The 26,956-nt window shown below is 41.7% G+C and overlaps 1 protein-coding gene and 1 non-coding gene across 9 annotated transcripts; both read right to left on the bottom strand.

Moving 5' to 3' along the window:
* Positions 1 to 26,956, bottom strand: CCAR1 (cell division cycle and apoptosis regulator 1). Of its 8 annotated transcripts, none has more exons than XM_030275599.4 (26): positions 26,840 to 26,956; positions 25,912 to 26,030; positions 19,281 to 19,531; positions 18,762 to 18,806; positions 18,049 to 18,081; positions 16,902 to 17,095; positions 16,270 to 16,384; positions 16,002 to 16,191; positions 14,755 to 14,887; positions 14,295 to 14,456; positions 13,626 to 13,851; positions 12,616 to 12,729; positions 11,620 to 11,786; positions 10,680 to 10,890; positions 9,790 to 9,873; positions 8,954 to 9,139; positions 6,947 to 7,138; positions 6,393 to 6,626; positions 5,938 to 6,049; positions 5,641 to 5,682; positions 4,197 to 4,279; positions 3,598 to 3,744; positions 3,079 to 3,199; positions 1,620 to 1,805; positions 1,135 to 1,340; positions 1 to 531 (listed from the first exon to the last, which is right to left on the bottom strand). In XM_030275599.4, exons 1-26 carry the CDS (start codon positions 26,881 to 26,883, stop codon positions 472 to 474), a joined length of 3,657 nt encoding a protein of 1,218 aa, XP_030131459.4. In that variant the 5' UTR covers positions 26,884 to 26,956; the 3' UTR covers positions 1 to 471. The 8 variants fall into 8 exon arrangements, with proteins under 8 accessions (XP_030131459.4, XP_030131460.4, XP_030131463.4 ...); XM_030275600.4 differs by having other exon boundaries at positions 18,049 to 18,075; XM_030275603.4 differs by having other exon boundaries at positions 19,359 to 19,531.
* On the bottom strand, positions 11,938 to 12,001 carry LOC115495889 (small nucleolar RNA SNORD98). The gene has a single exon (XR_003961214.1). It is a non-coding gene; the product is annotated as a small nucleolar RNA SNORD98 (small nucleolar RNA).

Raw genomic sequence — 26,956 nt, 5'->3', positions numbered from 1 at the left:
TGTTTTTTAAAAAAAACTTTACTTGTAAAATTAAGCAGCATGCTACTTTGTGATTTGTATTTGAATTTAAAAAGACTAATTAGACCAAAATAAAGACAAAAACCAAAAAATGGCAAGTCTATAAATAATGAAAATTTTGATTTCACTAGACTTCAATGAAAAAACATCTGGTAATTAAATACTTGCTACTGTTTGTTACATTGATGAACTTTATTAGGGTTAAAACTATAACAAAGTTCATCCTAAAACTTTTCGCAATGCAAAATTATTTTCACTCGAGGAGTGTCTCAACTTGAATGCTAAGAATTACAAGCAATCTTCTGGAGCAGACACATTCATAAAACTTTATACATCTTTTGGAACTAAGATATTTATACTACTAAAATCAAACATGCATCACTTCCCATACATTCTGGTATCATGATTTATATTACATTATGTAACACCATTCTTCTAAACAGCAGCAGTTTATCATACGTTTGCTCCATTTTCTTTGGATTTCTGATCTTTATCTTCGTTCTTCACAATGTCCTTCAAAAGGAAAAAGGGAGAGGATGAGAGAACTGTACAAGCTGTATTTCTCATGCAAACTGTAAAGCAGCATGAGACACAGATACTGTTTGTATCTCTAAAATACTATGTGAACTGGTATCCTGTTCAGTTTAGTTATAGCCAATTCCAGTATCTTCCTGAAAAACTGGGGGGTAGAAATGCTCTGGGTTTTGCTTAAAACTCATTTTACTGAGATATTCCCACAGACTGAAATAGTTGAATTCTACCTTGAAAAAGTACTCTTGACCAGTCAAACAGAGGAGCAGATTTCGACTGCTCCTGGGATGGACAAGATGAGGACAGGAAAACATTCATAAGTTTGAGACCTACCTGAACATTTACACATTTTTAAAAACACTGAAACACTGAAGTCAGAAATATATGTTGCAGGTTAAGAAAAAACACATTTAATTTGCTACCTTTAAATAATCAATCAAACATTGAGCTTCTTCTCTATATGTGTTAAGATACTCCTGCCCTGAATTCATGTCAAAATTGATTTTATATTTAAGTGTTTGTTTCAATAATAATCTACAGAAGTTTGCTTACAATAATAAAAAAATGGAATTAAATAATTCTAACCTGTTTGAGAACACTCTGTATTTCATCCATAACAGTAGCTAAATTTTTGATTGTCTTATTCAGCTGACCCTCGAATTGCAATTTTTTATCATCTGAGGTCTTCAAATTTTCTTGCAGTTGGCCAAGGTCCTTTTTTACTTCTTTTAGCTCCGCAGATAGACTTTTGTTAGAATTCTCCAGTTGTAGTATAGTCTTTTCATCCTCATCTTAGGAAGGGAACAAATGAAAACGTCAAGTCACTTCCAATGCTTTGTACTTTGCATCTTAATATTCTATTTGTGTGCAACAATATAATACTAATTTTTAAATAATATTAAAAACTGAATCGAATTACCATTTGATAATATTTAATTCTGACTACATTTGAAGTCTTGCATTCCACTTGAATAAAATTTAGACCACAAATATTACCCAAATTGATATTTTTACTTAAGAAGTCTCAGTGCCTTGCACCCCTGTAAGCTGCCTTCAAAGTAACATCCTACCTGTTTTTTCTTCTAGTAGCTGCAGCTTTTGCTCTATCTCTGCCCGCACCCTTTCGCTCTTCTCCAGCTTCTGCAGGAGGCTGCCCACGTCCACCATGGCTCCGTTGTACACGATGAGCCCCACGTTCTCCTCCACGGCCTTGCACTCCTGCTTCACCGCGGGCGAGGGCAGCAGCAGCCGGTTCCCTGCGGGGTCACAGCCGGGAACAAGCACAGCGTCACCCTGCTGACGGCCTCACACACTCCAGATCAAACAGAGACCCAGGGCTGCTGGGCTGTGCTCAATAACCACAGAATCACCCTGCTGACAGCCTCACACACTCCCGAACAGACAGAGACCCAGGTGTGCTGGGCTGTGCTCAATAACCACAGAATCACCCTGCTGACAGCCTCACACACTCCAGGAGAACAGACAGAGACTCAGGTGTGCTGGGCTGTGCTCAATAACCACAGCGTCACCCTGCTGACAGCCTCACACACTCCAGAACAGACAGAGACCCAGGTGTGCTGGGCTGTGCTCAATAACCACAGAATCACCCTGCTGACAGCCTCACACACTCCAGATCAAACAGAGACCCAGGGCTGCTGGGCTGTGCTCAATAACCACAGAATCACCCTGCTGACAGCCTCACACACTCCAGGAGAACAGACAGAGACCCAGGGCTGCTGGGCTGTGCTCAATAACCACAGTGTCACCCTGCTGACAGCCTCACACACTCCAGGAGAACAAACAGAGACCCAGGGCTGCTGGGCTGTGCTCAATAACCACAGTACCACCCTGCTGACAGCCTCACACACTCCAGGAGAACAAACAGAGACCCAGGGCTGCTGGGCTGTGCTCAATAACCACAGTATCATCCTCCTGAGCAGCCTCACACACTCCTCAGGAGAACAAATACAGACCCAAGGCTGCGGGTCTGTCCCTCACACCTCTCTCCATCCTCTAACCCCAGTTCTCCCCCCTGCCAAAAAGCAGCATTCTCTTTCAAGGCATCATTCTATGCCTCTTTCCTGCAGGAATTTGTCTTCAAAACTCAGGCTCCTTTCTACTCCCTACAGTTCTGAGGCTTCTGACCTCAAAACTAATAACATGGAATGATGTTCATCAATACTGAACATTAACCTCTGTCCTCTTTCCTGTTTCAAGATATCAATATTTACCCTAGAGTTGCAACAATATATACTGGAAGCACAAAAAACCCTGTTACTTTTGAACATTGATGAACATTACAATGTTCATCAATACTGAACATGAATCTCTGTCCCCTTTCCTGTTCCAAGATATTAAGATTTATTGTAGGGCTGCTGGAAGCACAAAAAAAACCCTGTTACTTTTCAGCTGCTGAAGATTTACTTTTCCAAACTGGCTCAATTAGTTTCTGCAAGAAATCAAGTACCTCAGAACTCTCATTATCACACAGAAATAACTCTCTGGAAGTATATGGGAAAAAAATACCACCTAACATATCTTCCTGTAGCTCTTCAGACTCCTCTTGGTTTTCTTCATCTTTAGATGTATCTGTTAGTCTTCTGTAAAAGCAAGATTCTCGAAGCACTACTTTATTAAGCAGCTTCTTGACCTACAACACATGGAAAGAAATAATGGCGTTATTTAATATCCAGACATCCTGTTACCTAAACAAGAATGGTTTAGCTTGGAAAACTTAAAAGAAATTGTATAACTTTTTGAACTTTAACATACTGGGGCTTAAAATGAAAATGAACTAAGAAAAGAATAAATACAATTTAGAGACAAAAGATACATATACAGTATGGGCATATTATAAGCTGCAAACTTCACCTTTTCACTCCCAGTCAATTTACAAAGCATTAAACTCTTATTTCATTGTAAATATGAAGTGGCTGCATAAAAATAAGAGATCAGGTATGTAAGTAAAGCTTTTAGAAGGTAAATTACATTTCTCCCACTTAAAGCAGTCCTGTAACATTTGGAAAGCTTTTTAGTAGTATACAAAACCTGAGCACGTGACAGGTGAAGTCCAAGAGTGTACAGGATCTCCTCCATGTCCTTCTCCAGAAGGTATCCACAATGACTTTGATCAAAATAAACAAAAGCCATCAGGAGATCCCTGTTAACAGTTACCATCTGGGTCTTGTCTTTCTCCTACAGAAAATTGATCATGGGCTCATTAGAGAGTTAAAATATCATTCCAAAAATATACCAACTTCTGACTTAACGAAAGTTTTTTCTCTGTTCACTTTATTGTTACTTTAAGTCAAGTAATTAATATTACCATCAATTACCTACTTAGATCATGTTATTTAAGACTAATTTAACCTATATATGAGAAGTAATCTTTCAGTATTTAGAAGAAATACATCACAATGGATAGTAATAGCTAGTAGACACTATTTCCTTTTATTCATGCTAGTATGTAAAAAATGGTCATAGAATTAATCTAATTATAAAAAGAGGAAGCATCCCTTCTGCCCTCAATAATTTACTAAACAACGGTTTTCAAAGGGAAAACAGGTTTTATAATAAAAATAAAGCTAAGCTGTAATTAGGACACCTCTAACAAGGTCTATGCAGTCATTAAGAAAGGTGTTAATTACTTTATCTTTAGATGGCCTCTCTTTACAATGTTTATTTCCCTCTCTTCTGTCCTCCCGTTTGTTCATTTCCTCTTCGTCCCTGTCTGAAAAACAGAAAGAAAATTCAACATACCCACAGCAAAGGATTCTATAACCATTACCAGAATACATATTGCCACTATAAAAGTCCAGATAAACTCCCAAACATCTGCAATATACTTCCCTGAAAAATAATTTAAAAATGCATTGAAGTGAGCCCTGTTAAATTCTGATTTTTCTCTAGTCTTATTTTAACATAAGCCATTTATAATTTTTTCCCTGTGTTTGTTTCACACGCAGGACAGAAAAGCTGAAATAAATGCTAGCTAGGCCAAAATGAGTGCTGTCAACATCTCCATTTATTTAAGTGGTGTGCAGGAAATTACCACAGGTCTCCCCAGTGAGGCCTGGCAGAGTCTGAATTCAGCTATGGTTATTCCTATTCAAATTCAGTATTATTTACTCTCAAATATTTCAAATAATAAAACCCATATACACTATGTAATTAAAACCATGTGTTTATAATCATGTTGAGTGAGAGATTACTCTTCCCATGACTTAGACTCTCCAAGAAGTTGCAGACCACATCACTTATTAGATGTGAATTACAAATGACAGGTTTTTTTTGTCTCAAGGTAGGCAGTACAATAAAACTAGACTGAAAGAGAGAAAGGGATGAGACAACTGCTGGGATGAATTTTGGCATGCAGTCTGTACCTTATGTGCAAGTCTTGGGTCAGAGAATCACGTGCCAAGTTCAGCTTTAAGCTCACCTTCCTTGTGAGGAAAACTTGGGAAAACCTATGTATTACAACACTTGGCTAATTTTACCAACTTTTTCCTGAGAACCAATTGCTTTCTCCTGCACCTCCATGGCTTGTTGGGTTTTCTCAGTAACTCTTGACTAGGAGAGATTCGGAGAAGCAGCAGCACTTGTACAGAACAGACAAGCCCAGGCCACTCTTACATACAAATTATAAGCAAATAGGAGTTCTTCTGGAAACCACAGATTAGCATCAGCTTTTTAAGGCTGGTGCAGTACTCTGCCAAAAACACAATTGAAAATGCTGGGACAGCAGTATCTACACAGTTCAAACCCAAACGTCTAGCAAATCCTCTCCACAGAAAGGCAACTACCCACAGTACACACCAAAAAGCACACACCATGTTTTACACCTTTCTGAATCCCTGAGCACAACAAGGAAAGAGCCGCTGCCATTGCCTGCAGAGTCCTCCAGACCCTTTCCCTATTTCTTCAGGTTAACACAACTCCACTCCAACAAAAACCAACTCCTCGTAACATGGGCAGAAGAGCACCCACACTACATTCTGTCTTAGCTAAAACTAAGATGGCATTCCAGAACTGAGGAGTAGGAAGTTTGGCACATAAAAGTGGCTTGGTTTTTCAGAGGTGCTGAATACTCACATCTCCTACTGACTTCAATGGGAGTTGCGAGTGGTCTGCATTCTGAAAAAAATAAAACCACTTCTATACGCATGACTTATAAAGAGCACCACTGCTAGTTTATATTCACTATGTTCATAAATGCCTGACATAAAGTTACTTACGCTTTATGTAGAACTGGTCAAAATTACTAAAATAAAATTAGTTCAATAATGCAATTTTATATTGTCTGGTTCCAGTGCGTTCTCCACCTTGAAAGAACATAATCAGTGATGATAAGAATTTGTTAAAGGTCACAAAATACATAGATGAAGATACCTTCATCTTCATCTTCAGCCTCTTCTGCCTCCATTGGATCGTATTCTTCTTGATTATTGTCATCTTCCGTTTCTTCTTCATCTTTAGAATCTTCTTTCCTTTTATCTTCCCTCTGCAACAAAAGTTCCTAAATATTTATCTAGTCAGAATCAAAACCCAGTAAAAACCTTATTACCATTCAGTTAAAATTTGCCTACATTTATGTTTAGTCACCTAAAAACATAGATAGAAATTTATGTGATACAGCTGAATGTTAAAATACTCTCAATACACCTGTAAAAATTTTAAATTACCGAATATAATTGAAACATATTTAAATAGATCAAAAAGTCAAATTAATTAACTAATAATGATTGAAGAGCTGAATTCCTGAAAGCAATAATGTAAAATTGAAACAGAAACACTTTAATATTTATCGAGACAGGCTAGGACTGCATATGAACTAAAATGCAGACCTTCTTTTCATCTCTCTCTTCTTTTTTATCTTTATCATCTCCAGATTTTCTTCTTTTAGGTTTCGGATCATCCGTTTCATCATCCTTTTCTTCTTTTTTTTCTTTTCTCTCATCTTTTTTGCTTTTTTTGTCCTTTTTGTCCTCTCTCTCTGGGAGAGAAATCAGTGCTTTGTAAATTCTGACACCAAAATCTCTCTGAAGCATTTCATTGAAGAGTTCTGCAAACAATGATACCTGCACATATAGAAGAAAGAAAAGAGAAGTGACAAAAAGTTTTAAAACATGTATTAAAAACTTATATAAGGTGCAATTTTCGCAACTTATACCATATCAGAATTTTACAGAATGTCAGATTTCTTACTATCTGGCTTGAACATGGAATCTTTAAACAACTTTACAAATTCCAATCAATACCTGAAAACCCGTGTATTCCTCTGGATACCACGCAGTGATGACATTCCTATCGTACCATTTACCAAGGACTCAGCAATGTAGGAATTTTCCCGGGAGATTACAAAGCAACAAGAACAGCTAAGCGCAGCATGCTGTGTTACCTCAAAGGAATGCTCTTTATTGTCCTCCAGTCTGTAGTCCAGCAGGACGCTCAGGGACATGATGCTGCAGTCAAACTTGCCGCTCTTGGCTGCCCAGTTGGGGTGCACGATGATGGCCGGCTCATCGGGCAGGATGTAGCGCCGCTCCCGCCGCTGGCGTTCCAGCTCCTCCTGGCGTTTTCTTTCCTCTTCCTAAAAAGGGACCAAAAATCAACATGGAGCATATTCCAAAGCTGAAGTGTCAGCCTCTACCTTAGTCTTTGGGACTCACCGCTTTCCTGAGCAAAGCAAAGCCTAAGCTGCTGAAAGCAAAGCACGGCTGTGCAGCACAGCGAGCTCTTTACTCCTTACAAAGGAAGAGAAAGGCTTCATACCTCATTGTCAGAGCCCAGGACATCCCTCTGCCTGCCCTGGCTGTCTCCAAGCCCTGGCATGAAGTAAAAAACCACCTGTGGCTTTGATTTTAGCCCGTGGAAAAAGCTGCCAACTTTGTATGAGGAATTACAAACCACAAGAGTTTGAGTAGTGTGATATTTGGATTAACACAGGGTGAAAAAGTAGAAATTTGGGGTTTTTAGAATGTAGTTCAGGGGGACAAGATGGAGGGATCTGGGCATGTCCTGACCTTCTCCTTGTCCTCCATGTCTTGGTGTGATGGTGACACTTTTCTATTGGTTTCAGGTACAGACACACTGTCCAACATAGATGATAGGTATAGGCACAATATTGTAAATATAGTACACATAATTTTTGATATCAAATGTAAATACCACCAAAGGCAGCACGCAGAAAACGCCATGGCCTCCTTGCTAGACAGAGCTCAGCAGGGCAAAGAGAGAATGTTCTAGATAAGGAAAAATAAACAACCCTGAGAAGCCGACCCTGTGCATTTCAGACTCCTTCTCTGGCTGCACGGGCTGAGAAATGAGGACTTTTACGCTCTTGGGGTCATGCCAGCACCGCAGACCCTGAGACCGCATCTCTCCAAAGACACCCAACACAGCTCTAACAGGTACCAGATGACAATTTATCTAACTCTAAATTATGGGAAATGCAATCTATATAAATATACCTCATGCAAATGAAACAAAAGGTTACAAAACATATATAATACTGAAGTATCCTGACTACAAAAAAAGTCATGGCAGAGCTTGTGCTTTATAAAAAGCCAGCTCCCCTTCAATCCTTAAGAAAGCTGTGGCAAAAAACCCAAGCTAGTTGAACCCCATCCAAGCTGTGGGAGAAGGCAGCAGCAGCTGACAGAATTAGCAAGCACATTGCCTTTCCTCCCTCAACAAGGTTTACAGAGATATATAAAAATATAAAACTTCCAATCACCCCATACAGGTTAGCAGGCAACATACAAAAAGCAGGTTTAAAGTAACTCAAGCACAAGCCATTCTCCAAACATTTCTGCCCCCTTTCTGTGGTTGAGCTTTGGCTTTACTGCAGATTTTGTTTACTTTTGTGAAAGAGCAAACCAGAGTAAGCACTGCAACTACAGACCAAAAAACTGAGAAACTCCAATCACAGCAAGTATCCAAAAGCTTCATAATAAGGGAAAACAAACCCAAGCAAACCATCTGTCATGTGAAGAAGCTGGACTGTGAGACACAGAGGCTAACAAAACTAAGGAACTGTATTTCATGTAGGTTTAAGGAGTTAAGGAATTGTTACATGTGTTCACTTGTCTTGAGCAGGCCTTTTCTCAGGAGGTTTGGATCTATTATTTCTTAGATTTAAGGTCAAACATTAATTCAGACACCCTTAGTGCAGTGGCACATTTCAGCTGATTTGGCTGATACAAAGTAATTCAAACTGGCCAAGATTTCTTCCCAATTCAGCAGCTCAAGGCATAGCAGGAGTTCCCAGTACAGTCACTTGAGAACAACAAAATCCCAGAAGTAGGCACATGCCTCTACTTTTTATGCTTATACATATTTATCCAAATGTTTAATATATTTAATGTATACTTAGGACTTAAATCAAGTATGTCGAAATCCTAACCTCTTTATCATCTTCAGATTTCCTATCCTCCTCCTCTTCCTCTTCTTTCTCAGACTTCTCTAGCTCCTTTTGCTCCTCTTTTTGTTCCTCTACTTTCAGCTGCTTTGTCAGTCGAGCTATCAGCTGAGATTTCAGTCCCTTAGAGCTGAGGGTTCGACTTTCTAATTCTTTGCGAAGGTCATTTACCTGGTAAATAAAAGCCTTGTGAGTGGTATCAAGCAGTGACATCACATAACATTTGATTGGTAGAGAAAGTGAGGTAAAAATCAACAACACTGAGAAGTCAACTGTAGTTTTTAAACGTGTGCTGAAAAACACTAATAGTTACTGATACAAAAAACATATTACATTTAAACTTATGTTTTCCACAAAAAAAACTTCTTTCTGAGGAACTTTTCACAGAGGCAGGGAAAGCATTTTGTTTAAGTAAACCAGTTTATTATTACTATTGCTTTCGAGGAAACTTGTCTCCTTACATAGTTTTAAAAAGCAGTAATTGTACAAAAATGTATCACTTAAGTATTTGAGACCCCACATTTTTTTAATGTGAGTAGTAATCTGGCAGATTACAGCAGAACTCTTGTTTTCCAGTTCATGCACCATATGTGATACCCTTTAATTGTACAAAGTTCAGAATAGATTCAATTAGCTGCATTCCACTTTCTACAACCAGGAGTCATCCCTTCATACTGTGATACCACACCTAGTACCTATAAATTAAGCAAAACACTACAGAAGTTTTCTTTCTTAGTTCAGGGAACATACAGCTGCATTTCAGGTCATGTCTTAAAAGTGAAAAAGTACAATGGAATCAAATTTTCAGAAGTGTTTGTTACCTTCATTGTCTTTGGATCCAGTTTAGACCAGTGTGTAGGCGTAGAGATCTCTTTAGCTTCTCCATCATCCTTTTCCTCTTCATCCTGACAAACAAAATTTCAAAATTATAATTCAGAAAGCCTGAAAGCATTTCAGTTATTTTTTAAATTCTGATGCTGATCTGTGCAAGGTCACAACTGTTTCAGATAGTCTTCTCCTAAAGTTATTATTTAGACAAGTTCACACACACATTCTACCACTTTATAAATGATCACAGTGCCACTCAGCCAATACAAGCCAGATCTGTGGAACACAAAAGGGTGATAAGCAACACCACAAAGGATATTGGGGTTACATAGACACTGCTGGTCTCCAGTAACCACACAGTGGGTGATCTTCCCCCACATTTTAAATCCCCCAAATTACTCTTTGTTCAGTCAGACCTTCCCTTATTCCAAGATGCTGATCAGCCACGTGGCCTGAAATTCAGATGCTTCAGACTAGTGTTTGTTCAATTTCAAATATCACAATTAGAACTGGCCACAAGAGAGAATTTAGAAATTTCAGAAAATGGCAAAATGTTTGAAGACAGCTATTCATAAACTGAATCTCACTCAACAACTGGTCCCAGATTCCAGCAACTATGTCTACGATAAAAAATTTTCTGCGCATCATAAGCACAATTTAATTCCATTTGGGATATCAGCATACACATTTTAAGTTAGTGAACTAGCTGAAATAAAAATAAAAAGCAACATTCACTACACTGCTGAAAGCTGGTTTACCAGTCATTGTTACCAGTTATGTTCCTCCTATGTATGTATGTAGTGTAGTATGTGGTGTGCATTTTGTGCCTGTGTTCCTGTGCCTGTGAGAAGCAGAAATAGAAAAAGGGATTAGCGTTCAGTGCCTGTTCTCCATCAGCCTCCTTGCGTTCACCCTGAAGCTTCTCGACCAGCTGCTGCTTGTATCCTCGGGAGAGGGTTTCCCACTCTGAGCGGGTGGGAAGGCAATGCCAAACATCCGGGAAAAATAAAACCACTGTCTCCACATGAGCTGGAACCGTACGCCCCTTGTGGGTCTCCTCAGGGCGATGGTAGCGAATCTCTGCAAAACGGTACCTGTTGCAAGGGAAGAAGCATGTTGGAAAAAAAATTCTACAATACATTTTAAAGAGCCTAGATCACTTGTAGCACATCAAAGTAAAGAAATTTTGCTGCAAGACCTTGAGGTTTATCTAAAGAAAAAAATTATGGAAGCCATATTTTCTCTTTTGGCACACTTGCAAAAAGGTATTGCAACCGAAAAGGAGGAAAATCAACAAAATGCTTTTCATACAACTTGTTGTTCAGCCCAAGTAGGTTTTATGTGCAAATAGAAGTTGTTGAAGAACTTCAGATTTAGCATACAATAGGCTTTCCTGGTATTGGTACAGCTACAGCGAGTGTTAACACAGGACAGAAACTCATCAAGAGAAAATATGGCTGTATAACAAACGGCTATTTATTTGTAACAAAAGAATAATGAAATGAAGTTCTCTTGACGATCCTCTCCAGCTATGCACAAAATGAAAAATATTTTCAACGCACATTCATTAAAAAAATTACAGTGTAACATGTCAAAATAAACCCAGAATTTTAAATTAGTTCTTAATGCAGTATTCAGCACAGTTGGCACCAATCAAACTGATTACCAAACAGAACATCCTTTGAGTAGTTCACCTGAACTACCAAGAGCAGTTGACAAAGAAAAAAGGGTTTCTCCAGCTTTTTTTTTTTTTTTTTTTAAGTCCTGGTAACAGACAAGTATTTATTTCTACAGTGGCTTTGGCTTTGCAGTACAGTACTTACCATTGCGTGCACACACTTAAGTCAATCCCTGTAAGAGCCTTGCAACAACGAATTGCCGTCTTTATCAGCACCGAAGGGTCCTTTTCTGGATCAGGTCCATCCAGTGAGGGGGACCAGTGTCCTCCAATAGCCATAGCTTCATCTTTGCCTTTCATACCCACTAAAAACTAGACAAAAAGAGTCTTCTGAATGTTCCCCTGCTAGGGGTAAAAAGTCATTTTCCCAAAGTGCAAAGAATATTTCATAGCACACACACTGAAATCCGTGAGTAAACTGTGAAATTATTTTGAAATCTGAAAATGAAAATCAGTCAAGAAAGAGTTCAGTTATTTTTTTCCACAGATTATTTCAGCAATGGAATAGGTTTAAAACATCATCACTCATTCTTGCTTTCAAGATTTTCCATTAAGTTTGTTTATTGGTATAGGCTTGTCCCTTTGCAATGAAAAGCTTTCTAACACAAGACAGACAGTAATTTAAATGGTGTCTTAACTCAGATACACATTTAGAGATGTGCCTGCTTAAAAGTGATGAAGAAAAGCTACGGAAGGTGAGACCACAAGAGCATCATACCTATAAATGAAAGTATTTCCATTTGCTGTAAGTTAGAATTTAACTGGAAAACAAGTCTGCTGTCCTGAAACACCACAGCACTTACAGCTTGTTCAGTTTAATGTTTAAATTTCACTTAACACACCGGCTGCTTAGCTGTTGCTTCATGTGTATTCTCTTCACAGCTGAGCCCTTACAAAATCAATAAGTGCTTGTAAAAAGCAGCTAACAAAGTTAATTATTTTAAGTTAACTAAGTGGAACAAAGCAGTAAATGTGAAGATCCAATAAAGTGAAAAAAGAATTGACATATTAGCTAGGTCTCTTCAGAGGAAAAATGAAGTCATCATTCAGCTGTCTACAAGCTCCTCTCTATTGTCAAAAATGGCAAAGCTCTTTAACCAACCTTTATTGCCAAAAGTGTCTGGCATTGAAGCATATTTACCTTTACAAGTCTAGCAGGATGCTGAAATCCATCACGAAGTTCTTGGGGATCCTCAGCCAGAGCACATGACTTGTGGTAGAGATCTTCCATGCTAGGACTAGCCATCAACATCACCTGTGGTGCAATCAGAGCAGTCTGGTGAGGGTCTCACTACGACTGATAAGCAATGACCACAACTTGCAAAAACACATACCAAAACTTAACAAGGTTGCTCTATACCCTAAACAGGTGTATGATAAAACAGAATGCTCCTTCTCAGTTACTGACTATGTTTTGAAGCTCAGCCTTCTGAAAGGCAGCTCTTGCTCTGCCCAGACTGAAAAACCAGCATGTCTGATACTTTAGGTTTACAGTTTTTGTACACAGAAGGCGATTAATTTGAGTCTACCTCAATCTGAATATCAAAATATGCTGCATAAAGGGCTGTAATCATTTATAAAAGACCCCTTTATCAAAACATATTCCTAGAACCTCTTCCATTTGAAGTACGTAATTAAAATAGGTCTGAAATTTTGCCAATGTGTGTTAGAAGTATTACATGTTAAAGACAGCTCTCAATCTACTTCAACCAAAACAATAAATATTGAGATGAATAGGAAAGAAGGAAAAAAAATCCCACTAAACAGATTAACAAACTGCAGAGAAAGTATCTTTGAAGAATTAAAAAGTACTCTGTTAACTATTCCAAATGATTTGCTTAAGAAATCATTGAGAGACCTTGCAGGAGCTGGCTTTCTTTCCTATAATCACATCACTGCAACTGGGTGCAGACAATGGAAGAGCCCTCTGTAAATGCAAGATTTAGCACAGCTCTGGTAACAGAAAAACAAGCTGAATTTCAGCCATGATTCTTTAAGCTCTACATACTAGCTTTTTACTGAAAAGTTTAAAACACTGTATTTTGCTCAAATGGCTGCAGAATATTTTCAGTTCAGTTATACCCAGCTTTGCACTCGATTGATAAAAGAAATTTCTAATGAATAGTGGCATCAGTGGAAAAGCATACAAACCTTAGCACTGTAGAGATGATCAGCGTCCGGTGGATCAAGGACAGCAGTGTTCTTATCTATAGCATCTACTTCTCTATGCATTACATAGAAGTTACAGTAGTTTCCCAGCTGAAATGGTCTAGACATAGGGAAAGCATCCACCCACGTAAACTGAGCATCAAAGAAATCGCTCGGGATGTACAAGTTCTGGTAACGCCTCCTCAGCTCCATCATATCACAGCTACGGCTGAAAGACACAGCAGTATTGGAAAGGTACAGCAATTAAGAACTATTAACAAACTACATCATTAACAGGTATACTACTTGGCAATACAACCATTGTGTATTTAATGCTGTATATATAAAATCTCAAGAACACTACGTTTGAATGTCATGGATGAAGTTTTAAAAAAAGTAACTATTAAACACTCTTCCAATTCAGGTGTCTGCATGTTATGGCACATTCATTAAACAACGCTACAAAGCTATTTTGCAATAGCATTCTAAAGTAACACAGAACCTCCAACAAGCTTATCATACAAGGTTCTTAGCCACTACACACTTGACCCTTCTTTGAAGTCAGGATCATCATTCAACACTCACTGACACACACGTGGGCTGACACAGCTCACAGTAAGCTGTGCCATGATTAGGTGAACTGTAGGTAAACAGCTGGCACCATAAACATACCAGTCCAATGAAAACTTGGAAAACTGCACGGTGTAACGAGGGACGACACGCCGGGGCCGCCGCGGGGACCTCTCCCGCTCCCGCCGGGGCGATCTCTCCCGGGAGCGTTTCCTCTGGGGAGATCTCTCCCGGGACCTACGTCTCTCTCGCTCTCTCTCGCGGCTTAAAGGACACACACAAAATACAAATATTTTTGCAGGCTGGTAACACAAAATTATTTCTAGCTCAACAGAAGCCAGAGCTGTTAGAGGGAACTCAAAAAAGGGAAGTTTCAGTACAGTCTCTTTACAAGAGAAACTGATTACACAACTCCTTACTTTCAGGTAGACAAGAACTGTTCCCTAATTCCTAAGGGTAACACAACCTGCGGGTCTTGTTGACCCACTCTGGAGCAAGCAGCTCAGCTCTGGGTGAGGAAGGGTCTTTATGGAATGCTCACATTGCAGTCTGGTCTACATACCTCCTGTCATCTTTTCGGTTTGGCATAGGGTCTCCACCTCGGTCATTCCTCCCAGAAAATCTGGATGGTGGGTCTAGCCTTCGAGCTGGTTGTGGCTGTGAAACCAGACGGACTGGGGGCTGCAACAAACCACCTGAAACAGAATGTACAGCATCAACACAGAGTAGGGGGCACCTATATACACTTGGTAAACACCAATTACAGATGTTCCACTTGTGTACATTTTCTAACTCTACAGTCAAATTTATCCATTGTTAACACCCACCCAAAGAAACTCAAGAGACCTAAGCTTTTCTTCACTGAGGCAAATTGACACTCTATTTAAGTGAAATTGGTTTAAAAGCATCTTCTTGAGCTGGAAGCTAATATAACCTACACACATAGAATTCATCTTAATAAACAGCTAAGGCTTTTCAAAAACTTAACTTACAGATATACTACCTACTCTCTGAACTGAAGGAAAACTGAAATCCTCATTTTAAGGCTATTCATACATAAAAATGACTGGCATCTGAAAAATTATTCCTAAATCAGCGTATCATACTGCTACATCAATCCCTCAGCACATAATTTCTTTGCCTCAAGGCATTTAACCAACTGATTTAAGTGGAGCAAATGCTACTAAACACCAATGAACAACTATGACTACTTAGATTATAGTAAGCATTTATGCAAAACAATTCTGCTTCGGTTCTTCTACCCTTGCTTTTATTGTGTTAAGACCAGTCCTAGTATTATCACTTCTACCACTGATTCCTTGGCCGCTTGAAGTTCAAGAGACTTCGCAACCTTTGTTTCAGATTTGCCACGTTTGGCACTGTTTCTTCTTTCAGATGCAAACATGGCTAATTGAAATTAATAAGCAAAAAAAAATAATAGCTTTAACAACACAAAACCTGGTTTTGTGGGAAACTGCAGAAAGATGCTGAAGAACTGCACTGCTATTAATACTTTCAAATCCCCTACACGTCTGTGAAACAACAAAAATTATATTGCATTTGCTTTCGGATTACAAAATCTTAACGTGCACAGGAGCCCAGGGGGATTTCACTAACCAGGTGATTTCTGAGCTACTGCAGGCAATGTGCCTTGCAAAAGCTGCAGGAAGACATATTCAATCTGAAAACTCAATACAGTCCCCTCCATATTATTTCAGCTATTACTTCAGCCTTCTGAGGAACAAGAAAATAACCATCACCCACTGAGCCCCCGAGCGAGCCCCCAAAAAAGCGTGAGTGAAGGAGCACCTTTCTGCTGCGGCTGCTGCAGCAGCGGCTGAGGCTGCGTCTGGAGCAGAGGCGTGATGGACGCTGCCGAGATCTGCGCCTGCAGCAGGGACTGCGGCTGTGGCTGCGCCTGGACGCCGAAGGTCTGCTGCGCGATGGGCTGCAGGACGGCCGGCGGCGTCTTCAGCAGCGGCTGCGCCTGGCTCTGGTTCTGACAGAGACACGGCGCGTCGGGAGCGAGCTGCACCCGAGCCGGCCTCTGCCCCGCGCTCCGGCCAGCCCCTCCTACCTGGTTCGGCAGCGTCTGGATCCTTTGGGCGTTCCATTTGAACGGCATGTTGGGATTGTAAGTAGCTTCTACCAGAACTCTGTCACCCACCTGAGGTGTCTTGCCTTTAACAGCACTGCAAGTGTTACAAAAAATGTACGTGAGAGGCTTGTTTAGCTAGGTTCTTTGTATGTTACATTTAAAGATGGGAGAAAGTAGGCAAAGTTAGTTTTAAAAAGTTTACAGGAAGAGCAACTACCCCCAAATTCAGCATTAGTGCTACCTGCTTCAGTTCAGGAATGCACAGGAACTTAGTAATTCCCTGTCTTTGGCTCTAAGGGAAAAGTTCCCCAAACAGTCCCAAGTTAAGACATGCAGACAGAAGGTTTTATGCTTTTAATCACCCACAAACTCTGCAATTGTCTATTACACAAAGCTAGCAACCTCTGGGTCTCCCAGCTTTGGGCTTTGTATTAAAAAAATGCAAAAATTCACATGAAGTACCTCAGATTCAGCATCTATTAACCTCTCTGACTTTCACTGTTGAATGACAATAACACACTATTGCACAGAGAATTAATGTGCAATCATCTAAACCTTTGACTACTGAGAGCATCACAGAGTGCATCTGCAGGCGAGTGCTCGCAGCTTACCTAAGCTGAAAAAAGACATCTTCATCCACAAAGCCAAAAGTATCGTGCAGCTTAGTGACCACGCCAGTGAAGACACGCTGCTTCTGGGGCTGGGTCTGCTGCTGGCTGGAGCGGGGGGCCGGGTAGGAGACGGTGATCTGCGCCGCCGGCTGGGGCGTGGACAGGCTGAGGCTGGTGGGGAGTGCGACTGCCGGCTGCAAGCAAAACAAAGGCAACCCTCAGTCCTGCCACAGCTGGCACACGGACAGGGAACAGCTCCTTCAGCCACAGAGACAGCAGTTCAAAATGACTATAGCACCTAGAACAGACACTTTCAGACGGTGGAAGTTTCTTGTGGCTTTTGTTGGGTTTTTTTGAAGATCATGTGTTTCTTACTTTGAATGAAGACTGGCTTTGTTTATCCTTTTTTACAAGAGTCAGCTTTCCCCAAAAATGCACCTTGTCCAGACAAAAAGCATGAAGACTGCATTACTGTCTACAGGTAACCCATGCAGTGGCCCTGAAGTGGAGATAAATTCCCAGCTTTGCTAGAAACAAACGCTTAAGAGGTCCTTCTGCATTTATATGCCACCTGGAATATTAGAAATCGGTAAAGGCTGAAGCCAACACAAACCCTTCCCTAACAGTGCTTCCCTTACAAAAGCAGAACACAGTCAGAGAATGAAATCAAGTCAAACATTTTTACCTTTTTAAAGCCTGCTTTAAAAGTTCAAGTGAAAATGGAACTAAAGCAATTTGCAATGTGTTAAATGGCTGCATGTTTTAAACCCGTCAAGTTCAGCAAGGCTTTTTAAACATCTTTATACACATCCTGTTAATACAGGAAATTAAATTCCTTCACAAAGAAGAGAAAAATTTTCCCCATTTGTTATTTACTGCAAAACAACTGGACACTTGAAGTTCAAACAAAAAAAATTAACATATAATCAACACACGTGTTCCCTTCAAGATAAGGAAAAGTGGTTGCTATTAATTTTTGAAACCAAGGCTATGCATATTTTAACATCTGGATAAAATAAACCTGTACCAATAAAATGTCCATTCATATTAGTTCATTTTACAGATTAAAATACCAAGATGTCACAAATTTGCACTCTTGCATTATCTGTGTTTGGGGATGAAGACCAAACAATAAAACCAAACTAACCTGAGTTAAAAGGGTCTGCTGAGGTTGCTGCAACTTAAAATAAATAAAGTTATAAATTAATTTTAAATGCTTAAGGAAATTGTACAATTCTACCTCCTCTTTACAAGTAAGAGCTTTTGCTTAATCTGAGTCAGTTACAAGTTCTTTAGGGCTTGGTCATTTCAGCAGTTTGCACATCTGTAAAACTGTGCTTATGGGGTTCCTTTTGAGATTGTATAACCTGGGTTTATACAGAAAGGAGAAACGTTAAAATTTTTTTGAACTGAAAGTTAATAGTAACACCAAAAAAATTTTGGCAGCTGGAAGAGCTTAGGCATGTAATTCCCTTCTACTTTTATTCTTTTTAAAAAATCCTGTTAAGTTTGAAGATCATATAAAAATAAAAATCCAAAAGGGAATGTTTTTGGGCAGCGTCTTTCCAGCAGTTAAAATACACGGCCCTGTTTGGAGCAAAGTTTAGCAGAGAATTATTTACACATGGAACAGTATGTATTTTTAAAATTTGTTTTTGCATGAAGGTAGGCAGGTTTCCATTCTGCATACGTCTTTCCAAGTTTATGAACTTCAAGCTCTCTTTTGCCACACAAAGTATTACTTAAGTTTCTTTAACCACTTCCCACATGACGATGATTTCGGAGACAAATCCTACAAGACACACAATCAACATTATTTTTTAAGTTATTTGTGATGTACACAGTAAGAATCAGACAAACCTGTTGTTGTACACTATAGAGAGTCTGCTGAGGTTGTGAATATTGCTGAAACAGATAAAAGCAAAATATCTCATAAACAGGAGAATTATTACCACAATAATATCAATATAAGTTACCTGCTTAGCAAGCGCTAGATAAAAACAATTAACATTAAACAATTTTAATTTAAAAAAAACTAATAATATCAATGTATATAATTTAAGTAACAAATTTTCTGAGCCTTTAGAGTGGGCCCTGATGTTCTCTTTCTAGCTAAAGTCAGCAATTTTTCTTAAGTCTTAGACAGTATTTAGGGCACATTATGAAATAATGCAAAATCCCATAAAGGATATATATAATGATGTGAGATACTTAAAATTCTCAGTTTAGATGCAGCCAAACCCAAAGGGCTTTCCACAGCCAAAAAAAATCAGCTCCTCCACAGCCCAACTTCCCACCTTCACAGATTAAGTCCACCACCGCTAGCTATAAACCCAGCCCTCCCCCATGGATAAGACAGGTTCACACTGCAATGTTCACCATTTTCCATTCTCCTTTCCTCCTGGATCCTTTAGCTTTACGGAGTTCGGGGAGCGCCGGCCGCTGTGTGTGCTTTACCTGCTGCAGGGCCGCGGCCGCGGCTGCCGCCTGCTGCTGGAGCGCGGCGCTCTGCGTCAGCTGGTAGTTGGCGGGGGTCTGGGTGGTCAGGCCCGCGGCTGCCAGCGCCGTCTGCTGCGTGTAGATGGTCGGGGAGGCTCCCAGCAGCGAGGGCTGCTGCACGCCCAGGGCAGCTGCGGAGAGAACGCGCCAGTGAGCGCCCACGGCGCTCGGACAGCCCGGCTCGCACAGGCTGCGACGCTCCGCGCCGGCCGAGCTCGCCGAGGAGGTAATCAAGTTCCAAAATTCAAGACAAAGGATCACATCCCGCTAGCTTATCTTCTAAATTCATCTACCAATAGCAAACCACAGCAGAGGAGCAGAGACTATTATATTTCCTTCTCTGGAGCTGCTCATGGTTTTACAGCTCTGTAGTTGTCATCTCCACCTGCACCTACCCCCCTGTGTACTTTCTTGAAGGTACTCCAGGTTCTGGATGAGCCAAATGAAGACTGCTGCGCCGCTCTGCAAACTAATACATTGCATTCTATCTGAGGGCAAGAGAAAGCTTTACTGTAACAGCATCTATGAAACAGAGGCTTATGAAACGTGTCCTCTGAAATCACCAAGTTTTTGCTTCACTCAGTGCTGTCTTTGTCCCCTGTGAAGTGGGGGCTGGTGGAGAAGGAACAGCCTAGAAACAACAGAGGGTTTAATCAGTCTGCATCTATAAGGGGACTCAAGCTCCCTCCAGCTCTTAATAGGAAGGGTTTGTGCTGCCCAGACTCAAACTGCCTAGAAGGAAAGATTAGTTTATTTTATTGTTGTGCCAGCTTTTAATTCACCACAGAACATAAGCAAATCACGAGGAGCAAAAACGCACAGGCTATGCTTCTGAACAAGGTATGCTGAAGATTTACAGAGGGATCTTTTGGGTGAAAAAGAGCCCTGCAAAATGCAAATCTCAGCAAAAAACTGCAAATGTATCTGGAAACCTGCTCCCTCTTTGGCAGGACTTTTTCAAGAAGTTAGCAGCAGCTGCATGATCATATATCACATCATTAAACTATCAGTCTAGTCCACATGTTTAAATAAAACTAGAGAGAAACTCTGCAGGGAAACATACTGCCAGCCAAACCAGGTCAGCCAGCCATCTTCAGAACTGAGCAACGTTCAAGATTAACATGGTTCTTCTCTCTCCAAAGCCATCAAAGACATACAATGGAATGAGGAACAGATTTACAGTATTCCTGCAGAGTTTGTGCTCCACGCTACTCTTACTGATGCAAAATGAACTTTTCACTCCTGATCCAGGGATGCAGTGAAACACTGCTTGTAGTTGGTGATTATTACCATAATGCTGTACCCCACTCAACAGGTCCTGAATAATGTCACCCACCCTTCCTACCACACTGCCTTTTCCAGCAGAGCAGTCTTTGCTGATGGCACTGATCATCTTTTAATTTTGGAATGAAACAGGAAAGAAATACATAAACAGCACTGAAAATAATTGCTATCACTATGATCTGTATCAAATATTGCCACGTAAGCAGTCCAGGAAGTAATAGTATTTTAAAAGTGAAATCAAGCATTCTGCAGCATAAAGCATTTAATTAACTTTTCCCCCTGGAAAATTCCAAAATTTGCATTTCTTTAGAAGCCAGCAAACAAAATTTGAGGCTTCTCTGCTGACAAATGCTCCAGTGTCTTGAGCCTCTTGCCTCTTGCTTCATCACCAGCTTCAATTTGAACGCGTAGTTTGGACCATCCAGAAGGACACCAGCTGAACTGGATCCTCACCACTGTCTCACTTAACACACCTTAAACAGACCTTTAAATGTAATTCAACAGCTTTGTTGCTGTATCCTGGGACAACTTTCACTTTTCTTGGCTGTAATACTTTGCTGGCTCAGTCACAGCAAATAACCAATGCATTCATCTATCTCCTCTTATTTCCACATGCCGAGCAGAAATTCCCATTAGTGCAGAAATTTGCTCCATGCTGTTACCTTTGAACATGGGTGACTATGCCAGCTATTGTCATTCAGTCCAAAGTTCTATCCTAATGTGTTCCAGCACAGGGGGATGGAGTTGGGAAGCATTAACAAAAGCAAATTTCACAACTTTTCTCCTACTTTGTGTACCAACGGTACCCACAAAAATGCTTACTCCCAAAACCAGATCTTGGGACTATTCAGCTCTTCAGTTTCATATGGCAATTTCCATTTCAGCATAACCCAGAATTATCTCAAGCAATTCCCAGCCCATCCTAAGACCTTTATCCCATTTTGTCAACTAAGAAAAAACAAGAAAGTTTGCCATCTCTGCTGTCACTTTTGGAGCATTTAATATTAACTGGGTTAATATTATCTATCTGTCTATCATCTACAACACTGCAGATCAACTTACTAAGAAACGGCAAAAAAGACAGCCAAGATCCTCTCAAAGCATAACACCTGTAGTAACAAGTTTTTCAAAGCTGCATCTTGCTCCCACTGATGTGCCCCAAAGTATTCCAGGATTTTCATCTGACTGCCTTTCATCTTTGTACTCATCTTGGTCGAACAGGCTTCAATTAATTAGCCAACTGAGTTTGTATTACTAGTTAAAAAAAAATAGAGAACAAAGAGGAAAAATCACACAGAAAAACAAGAGACAGAGAATTAATCAGACCGAGTCTGGAACTGACATCTGACTGCCACATTATTATTACTGGCAACAAGCATCTTCAGCGGCTTCTTAGGATTTGTATTCATCTCAGCAAGTACAGCAATGGAGATGCCTTCTTTTAAATGCCGTGCAAACAACTCCCACTGGCACCAAATACTGTGTGGCACCTCCAGCTGGAAGGGCTCAGACAAACTGAGGTCCTAGGCTGCAGCTCTGGGTTAGGTTATAGACATTTCTGTTGCAACCAACACAAAGACAGTATTTAGAAGACTCTCTTCCTACCATAAAGCCCTAGAGATCCCTAGAAGTTGGGGAAACATCTTCAAAATACATACCTACTTATGTCTCCTTGGTAAGTGACATAGGTTTATTAGAATTACAGTAAAGGCTGTGCAGGGCTTGGGACACTTCTCACAGTTGTCAGATATTGTGAGATTGGGTCCATGGGCTTCCAAATTTCTTTAAGTTTCACACACTTGCAATACAAACATCTCACAACCTACCCCAAAACCACTCCTTTTAACAGGCAAGCACTAGAAACCAGGCTCAGCCTATTTGTCATGGGACATCTGTTTACAGCAAGCCAGCACACTGTGCCCCAGCTCCTGCTCCTCCGTGGGCTGAGATTCACCACATGCTCACCCTGTTCTCACACGTTGTTTCAGTCACCTCACAGGGCCACCAGCAGTAACAAGACACTAAGCTCCAGGCATTTCAGCTCTCATAAGCTGCACCATTCCTCACTCCAATGCAATTAAGCCAAAGACAACACCACCAATCAGGCAGAACACAGCAGAGCCAGCACTTCCCCAGCACTACAGTTCTGTAAAACCAGGCTTTTCATCATAACCCATGAACAGCACAGGGCAAGCACTGTGACACAAACCAGAAAGGTGCCAAAAATGAAGAGCTAGAGAGGAGGAGGGAATTCTCCTTTGCAGGCGTTTCAGGAGTTTGCATATCATTATGCAAGTTAAAAACCATTTTCTGTAGTAGGCATGATTTAATTAATGCTTTAACAATGCTTAACCACCATGGCGGGGGCTTTATTCTGGTTTTAGTCTTGTGATGCAGAAATGCATGAGATGAGGAGCAGACAAAAATTCACTGTGTTACATGTAGGAGTTTCTCTTCACACATCGATCTCTGCTGGCACCTGGAATTGCCCATCCCTCTTCTAATTCCACAGGTACAGAGAGTAATTAAGCCCTCCAAAAGGGATCACAGACCCTTCATTACACAGCACATCAGTTTACACCTAGTCTGCCACACCTTCATAATTAAGAACTTTAACTCATTTAGTTACTTCTTCAGCAGGGATGGCCAAGGCAGTATCCACATCAGCAATTCAAAAAAAATCCACCAAAAATCCCTAAACTAAAACAATGAAAACCACAAACCCCCAATGTTGATATTACTTTTTTTGCAATTATCAAATTGGGCTTCTAACACCATTACTCAATGCTTCTGATAGCTTGGAAAAAACTATGTATCATGCTGTTTTTGTCACAAAAATCAAGATCTCCTTCCCTCATACCCAAACATCACAAAGCTTTTGAGAAGGAACCAGGATGAAAATAGCTGGCACACATAAATGCATGTAACAGCTTTGGCCAACCCTCTGAAATGATGTTTTTAAAATGAGTTTACTAACACTGAGATTCACAAGGATAAGCCAACATGCACCATTTCTTGGGTGCAACACAGGTGAGCAGCAGTTGAGGCTGGTCAGCACACCTGAGCTCTGACAGAACTTCCTTAGGAATACAGCCTCTCTGGAAGGTCACAACTTCACACTGAAAGGGGCAAGTTCAAGCAGAAACACTTCTTCAGCTCCCAGCAGTGTCAAAGAGCACTGCTTACCTTCCAAAAGATGCTTGCTGTGCTCTTTCTATGTATTATAAAGTAAAAAAGCAGGGGAACAAGCATGTACTAGAACAGCAGCTGGGCAGAAGAATCCAGGTATAGCATTCAACAGAGCACATGGGGAAGAAGGAGGATGCAGACATGGTGACTGTGGACTGCAGCAGGAACAGGGAAGGACACCACAGCGTGAAGAGGACACCAGGAATGTGAAGGAATGTGGGCTAGCACAGGAAGAAGGTAGAAGTGCAACCAAATGGTACATCTTTAGTGGCTCTCATGCTTGAGTCAGGTGCTGCTGGGTGAGATGAACAGCTATAAATCCCTGCAGATGCTGGCTTCATTGAGCAGGTGAAAAATCTCTCACAGCAAACTGATGTTGACCAGTCCTATTCCAGTTACATCTGCACTTCATTTAATTTAGGAAGGCTCAGAAGTAGGCTGGCCAAGGCAGAGTCACAAGCATAAGAAAAGGGGTAAGAGGCTAAGGTGTGCTCCATCCACCCCTCCTCCAGGGCCCCCTCCTGCTCCCAGCTCAGCAAGCTCTAAGATGACCGCCAGCTCCTCCCCTTGGCAGGTTTTGTGCTGCTTTCCCTCTGGAACAGGACATGGAGCTGGTGCTCCAGCTTCCCCCACTATTTTTGATGCATCAGCTGTCACATCAGCCAACACACCAAGAACAGTCCAGCCCAGCATCTCCCCCAGTCTGACATGAGAACCAAGAGCAAAGTTTGTCTCTCCCACATTCCCAACCCTTTCCAGCTGTTAGGGATTTTCTTACAGAGGGAGATGGTGCCATTTGGATAAGGGAAGTGTGAGCTACGCCAGAAACAGGGAAAAACTGCCTGTGGGCAGCTGCTTAGGGACAGCAACACTTTAAGCAGGGAATGGAGCAGAGTGGGCAGGGAGGAAAAGGCGCACGGGGACACAGTGCTGCGAGGCACAGGGTGGGTGGTCACTCCCTGGGGATACAACAGGACTGGATCAGTGCCCACGGGAAACACTGCAGAGAGAGGATTCACCTTGGGCAAGAAAACTGAGTCAGGAGAGGAGAGAGTCCCTCCCCAGAGATGTACCTCCAAAGAATATCACACATTCCCAGCTCTGCCAGGCTGCCATTGACAAACGGAGGTGTGACACAACTTCACATCAAACCGGAGCAACTGCAGAACCCAACACCCTGAACCCTCCGAGTGCCACAGCTTTGCTGAACTCTCCTCACACTGCACAACATAACTCCGACATTTAATTAACAAACAAAACCTCCTTTGTACTCAAGGAAAGCACAAGGCACCCCAGAACTGGAAATGGAAGCACCAAAATTCATCATGCATCAAGATTCACATTCTTGCTTCAAACCTTCTTTGCTGTAAACCAATGTGCAAATGGAGCCAGCCAGGTTTTTTAAACAGCAGCTTCCAATTAGTAACATTTCTTAGCCAAATCAAAGGAAACTCTCTACCATTATTAGGGCAACACCTCTGGTTATAGGAACATTTAAATTCTAATTTAACATTAAAAAATAAATACCCCCCCTTCACATCCAAGTAACAAATTTCAGAGAACTTTCCACTATGTGGATTATCTCTAATCTATTAATAAAACAAATAAATAAAGTAATTTGTAAACATTGATTCAGGCTGCCCAGGAAATGAAACTCAGGCAGCACTTAAGAAATCTGTAATGCCTTACTGGAGCTGATAGTATTTAGTCCAGAACCACGTAATTTAATAGGAGGTAATTTGATTTACACATCTTGGGATATGAGTAACTCAATATGTTGTTTATTGACTGAAACAATCAATACAAACTGACCTGGGATTTTACTCACACCCCTTAAGAAAACCAAATAACAAACAAAGCAGACAGTATAAGGCAACAACTTTTAAAGTCTCTACTATGGGAAAAAACTCCCGATTTAAACCACCTAAATAGATTTTAGATAAGTTAGCTAGCATTGTGCCACTCTGAAGTGCATACCCAAGTATGGAATCTCCAAATCTACTAGATGTCAGGGTTCAAACACCGCGTGTAAACTGACCTGGCTGAGACACCGCAGTGGCTGTAAACTGAGTAGCCCAAGGGGGATTTTTCTGTCCTCCAAACTGAGCCATGGCAGAAGGTAGAATCTCCCGGGTGTCTATCTTCCGTAACTGCAATCTAGTAAAATAAAGTGCAGCTGCAATCTTTGAAACAAATACCGTCGGGCTATTTTAATTCGGGGCCAAAAAAATAAAACAACAAAGAGCCACCCCCCAAAAAAAAAAAAAAACAAAAAAAAAAAAAAAAAAAAAAAAAAACAAAAAACCAACGAAACCAGAAAAGAAAAAAGTCTCAAAACATTACTTTTACATCTCTAAAGCCTGGTGGGCAACATGCGTCACGTATGGGAAACACAGAAAGTTGTAAGGCAAGTTATTTTATTTTCCTAAGGCCAATCTCAAAAAAGGCACTTGTTAAAAACGGGACTAACGCGTCTCAGAGCGCAAAAAGGCATTCCCATTTCCAGAAGCCCGAGGGAAAGGTGCCCCTACGGAGCCCGAGGTTCACGGCTGTTATTCGCTCCCCGGCGGGCCGGGGCAGCGCGGGGCAGCGCGGGGCAGCGCGGGGCAGCGCGCCGCGGGCCTTCGGGCCGGGCCGCCGGGGCCGGGACCCACGCGGGCCCCGCCACGTCCCGCCGGCCCCGGGCCCGCGCCCGCCGCTCGCCCCGCGGCTTGTGAGGGCTCCTTTACCCCCGGGCAGCCTCCGCTCCGGCCGCGTGCCCGGGCCGCGCCGCCGGCCGGAAAGCGCCTCACGGCAGAAAGGCAAAGGAGGCGGAGGCGGCGGCGGGCCGGACGGGCGGGAAGCGGGGCCTGTCCGGCCCTGTCCCCGCTCCGTGCCCCGCGGCCCCGGCGCTGCTCCCGCCTCACGGCCGCCCCGCTCCCGCCGCGGCCCGCGCGCCCCGGGCCCCTCGCGCCCGCCCGCCGTACCTGCGCGCGACCGCGCCGCCGCCATCGCCGCCCGCCCCGCGCATGTGCCGCGGGCCCGCACACGTCACGGCTGCGACCGCGCGGGGCGGCGCGCGCCCGGCCCTGCCGCGTGCGGGG

The sequence above is a fragment of the Taeniopygia guttata genome, chromosome 6 (assembly GCF_048771995.1).
Source record: "Taeniopygia guttata chromosome 6, bTaeGut7.mat, whole genome shotgun sequence".
Taxonomy (NCBI): domain Eukaryota; kingdom Metazoa; phylum Chordata; class Aves; order Passeriformes; family Estrildidae; genus Taeniopygia; species Taeniopygia guttata.
Note: the sequence above shows the minus strand (reverse complement) of the source record. Positions and strands in the feature narration are given on the sequence as shown.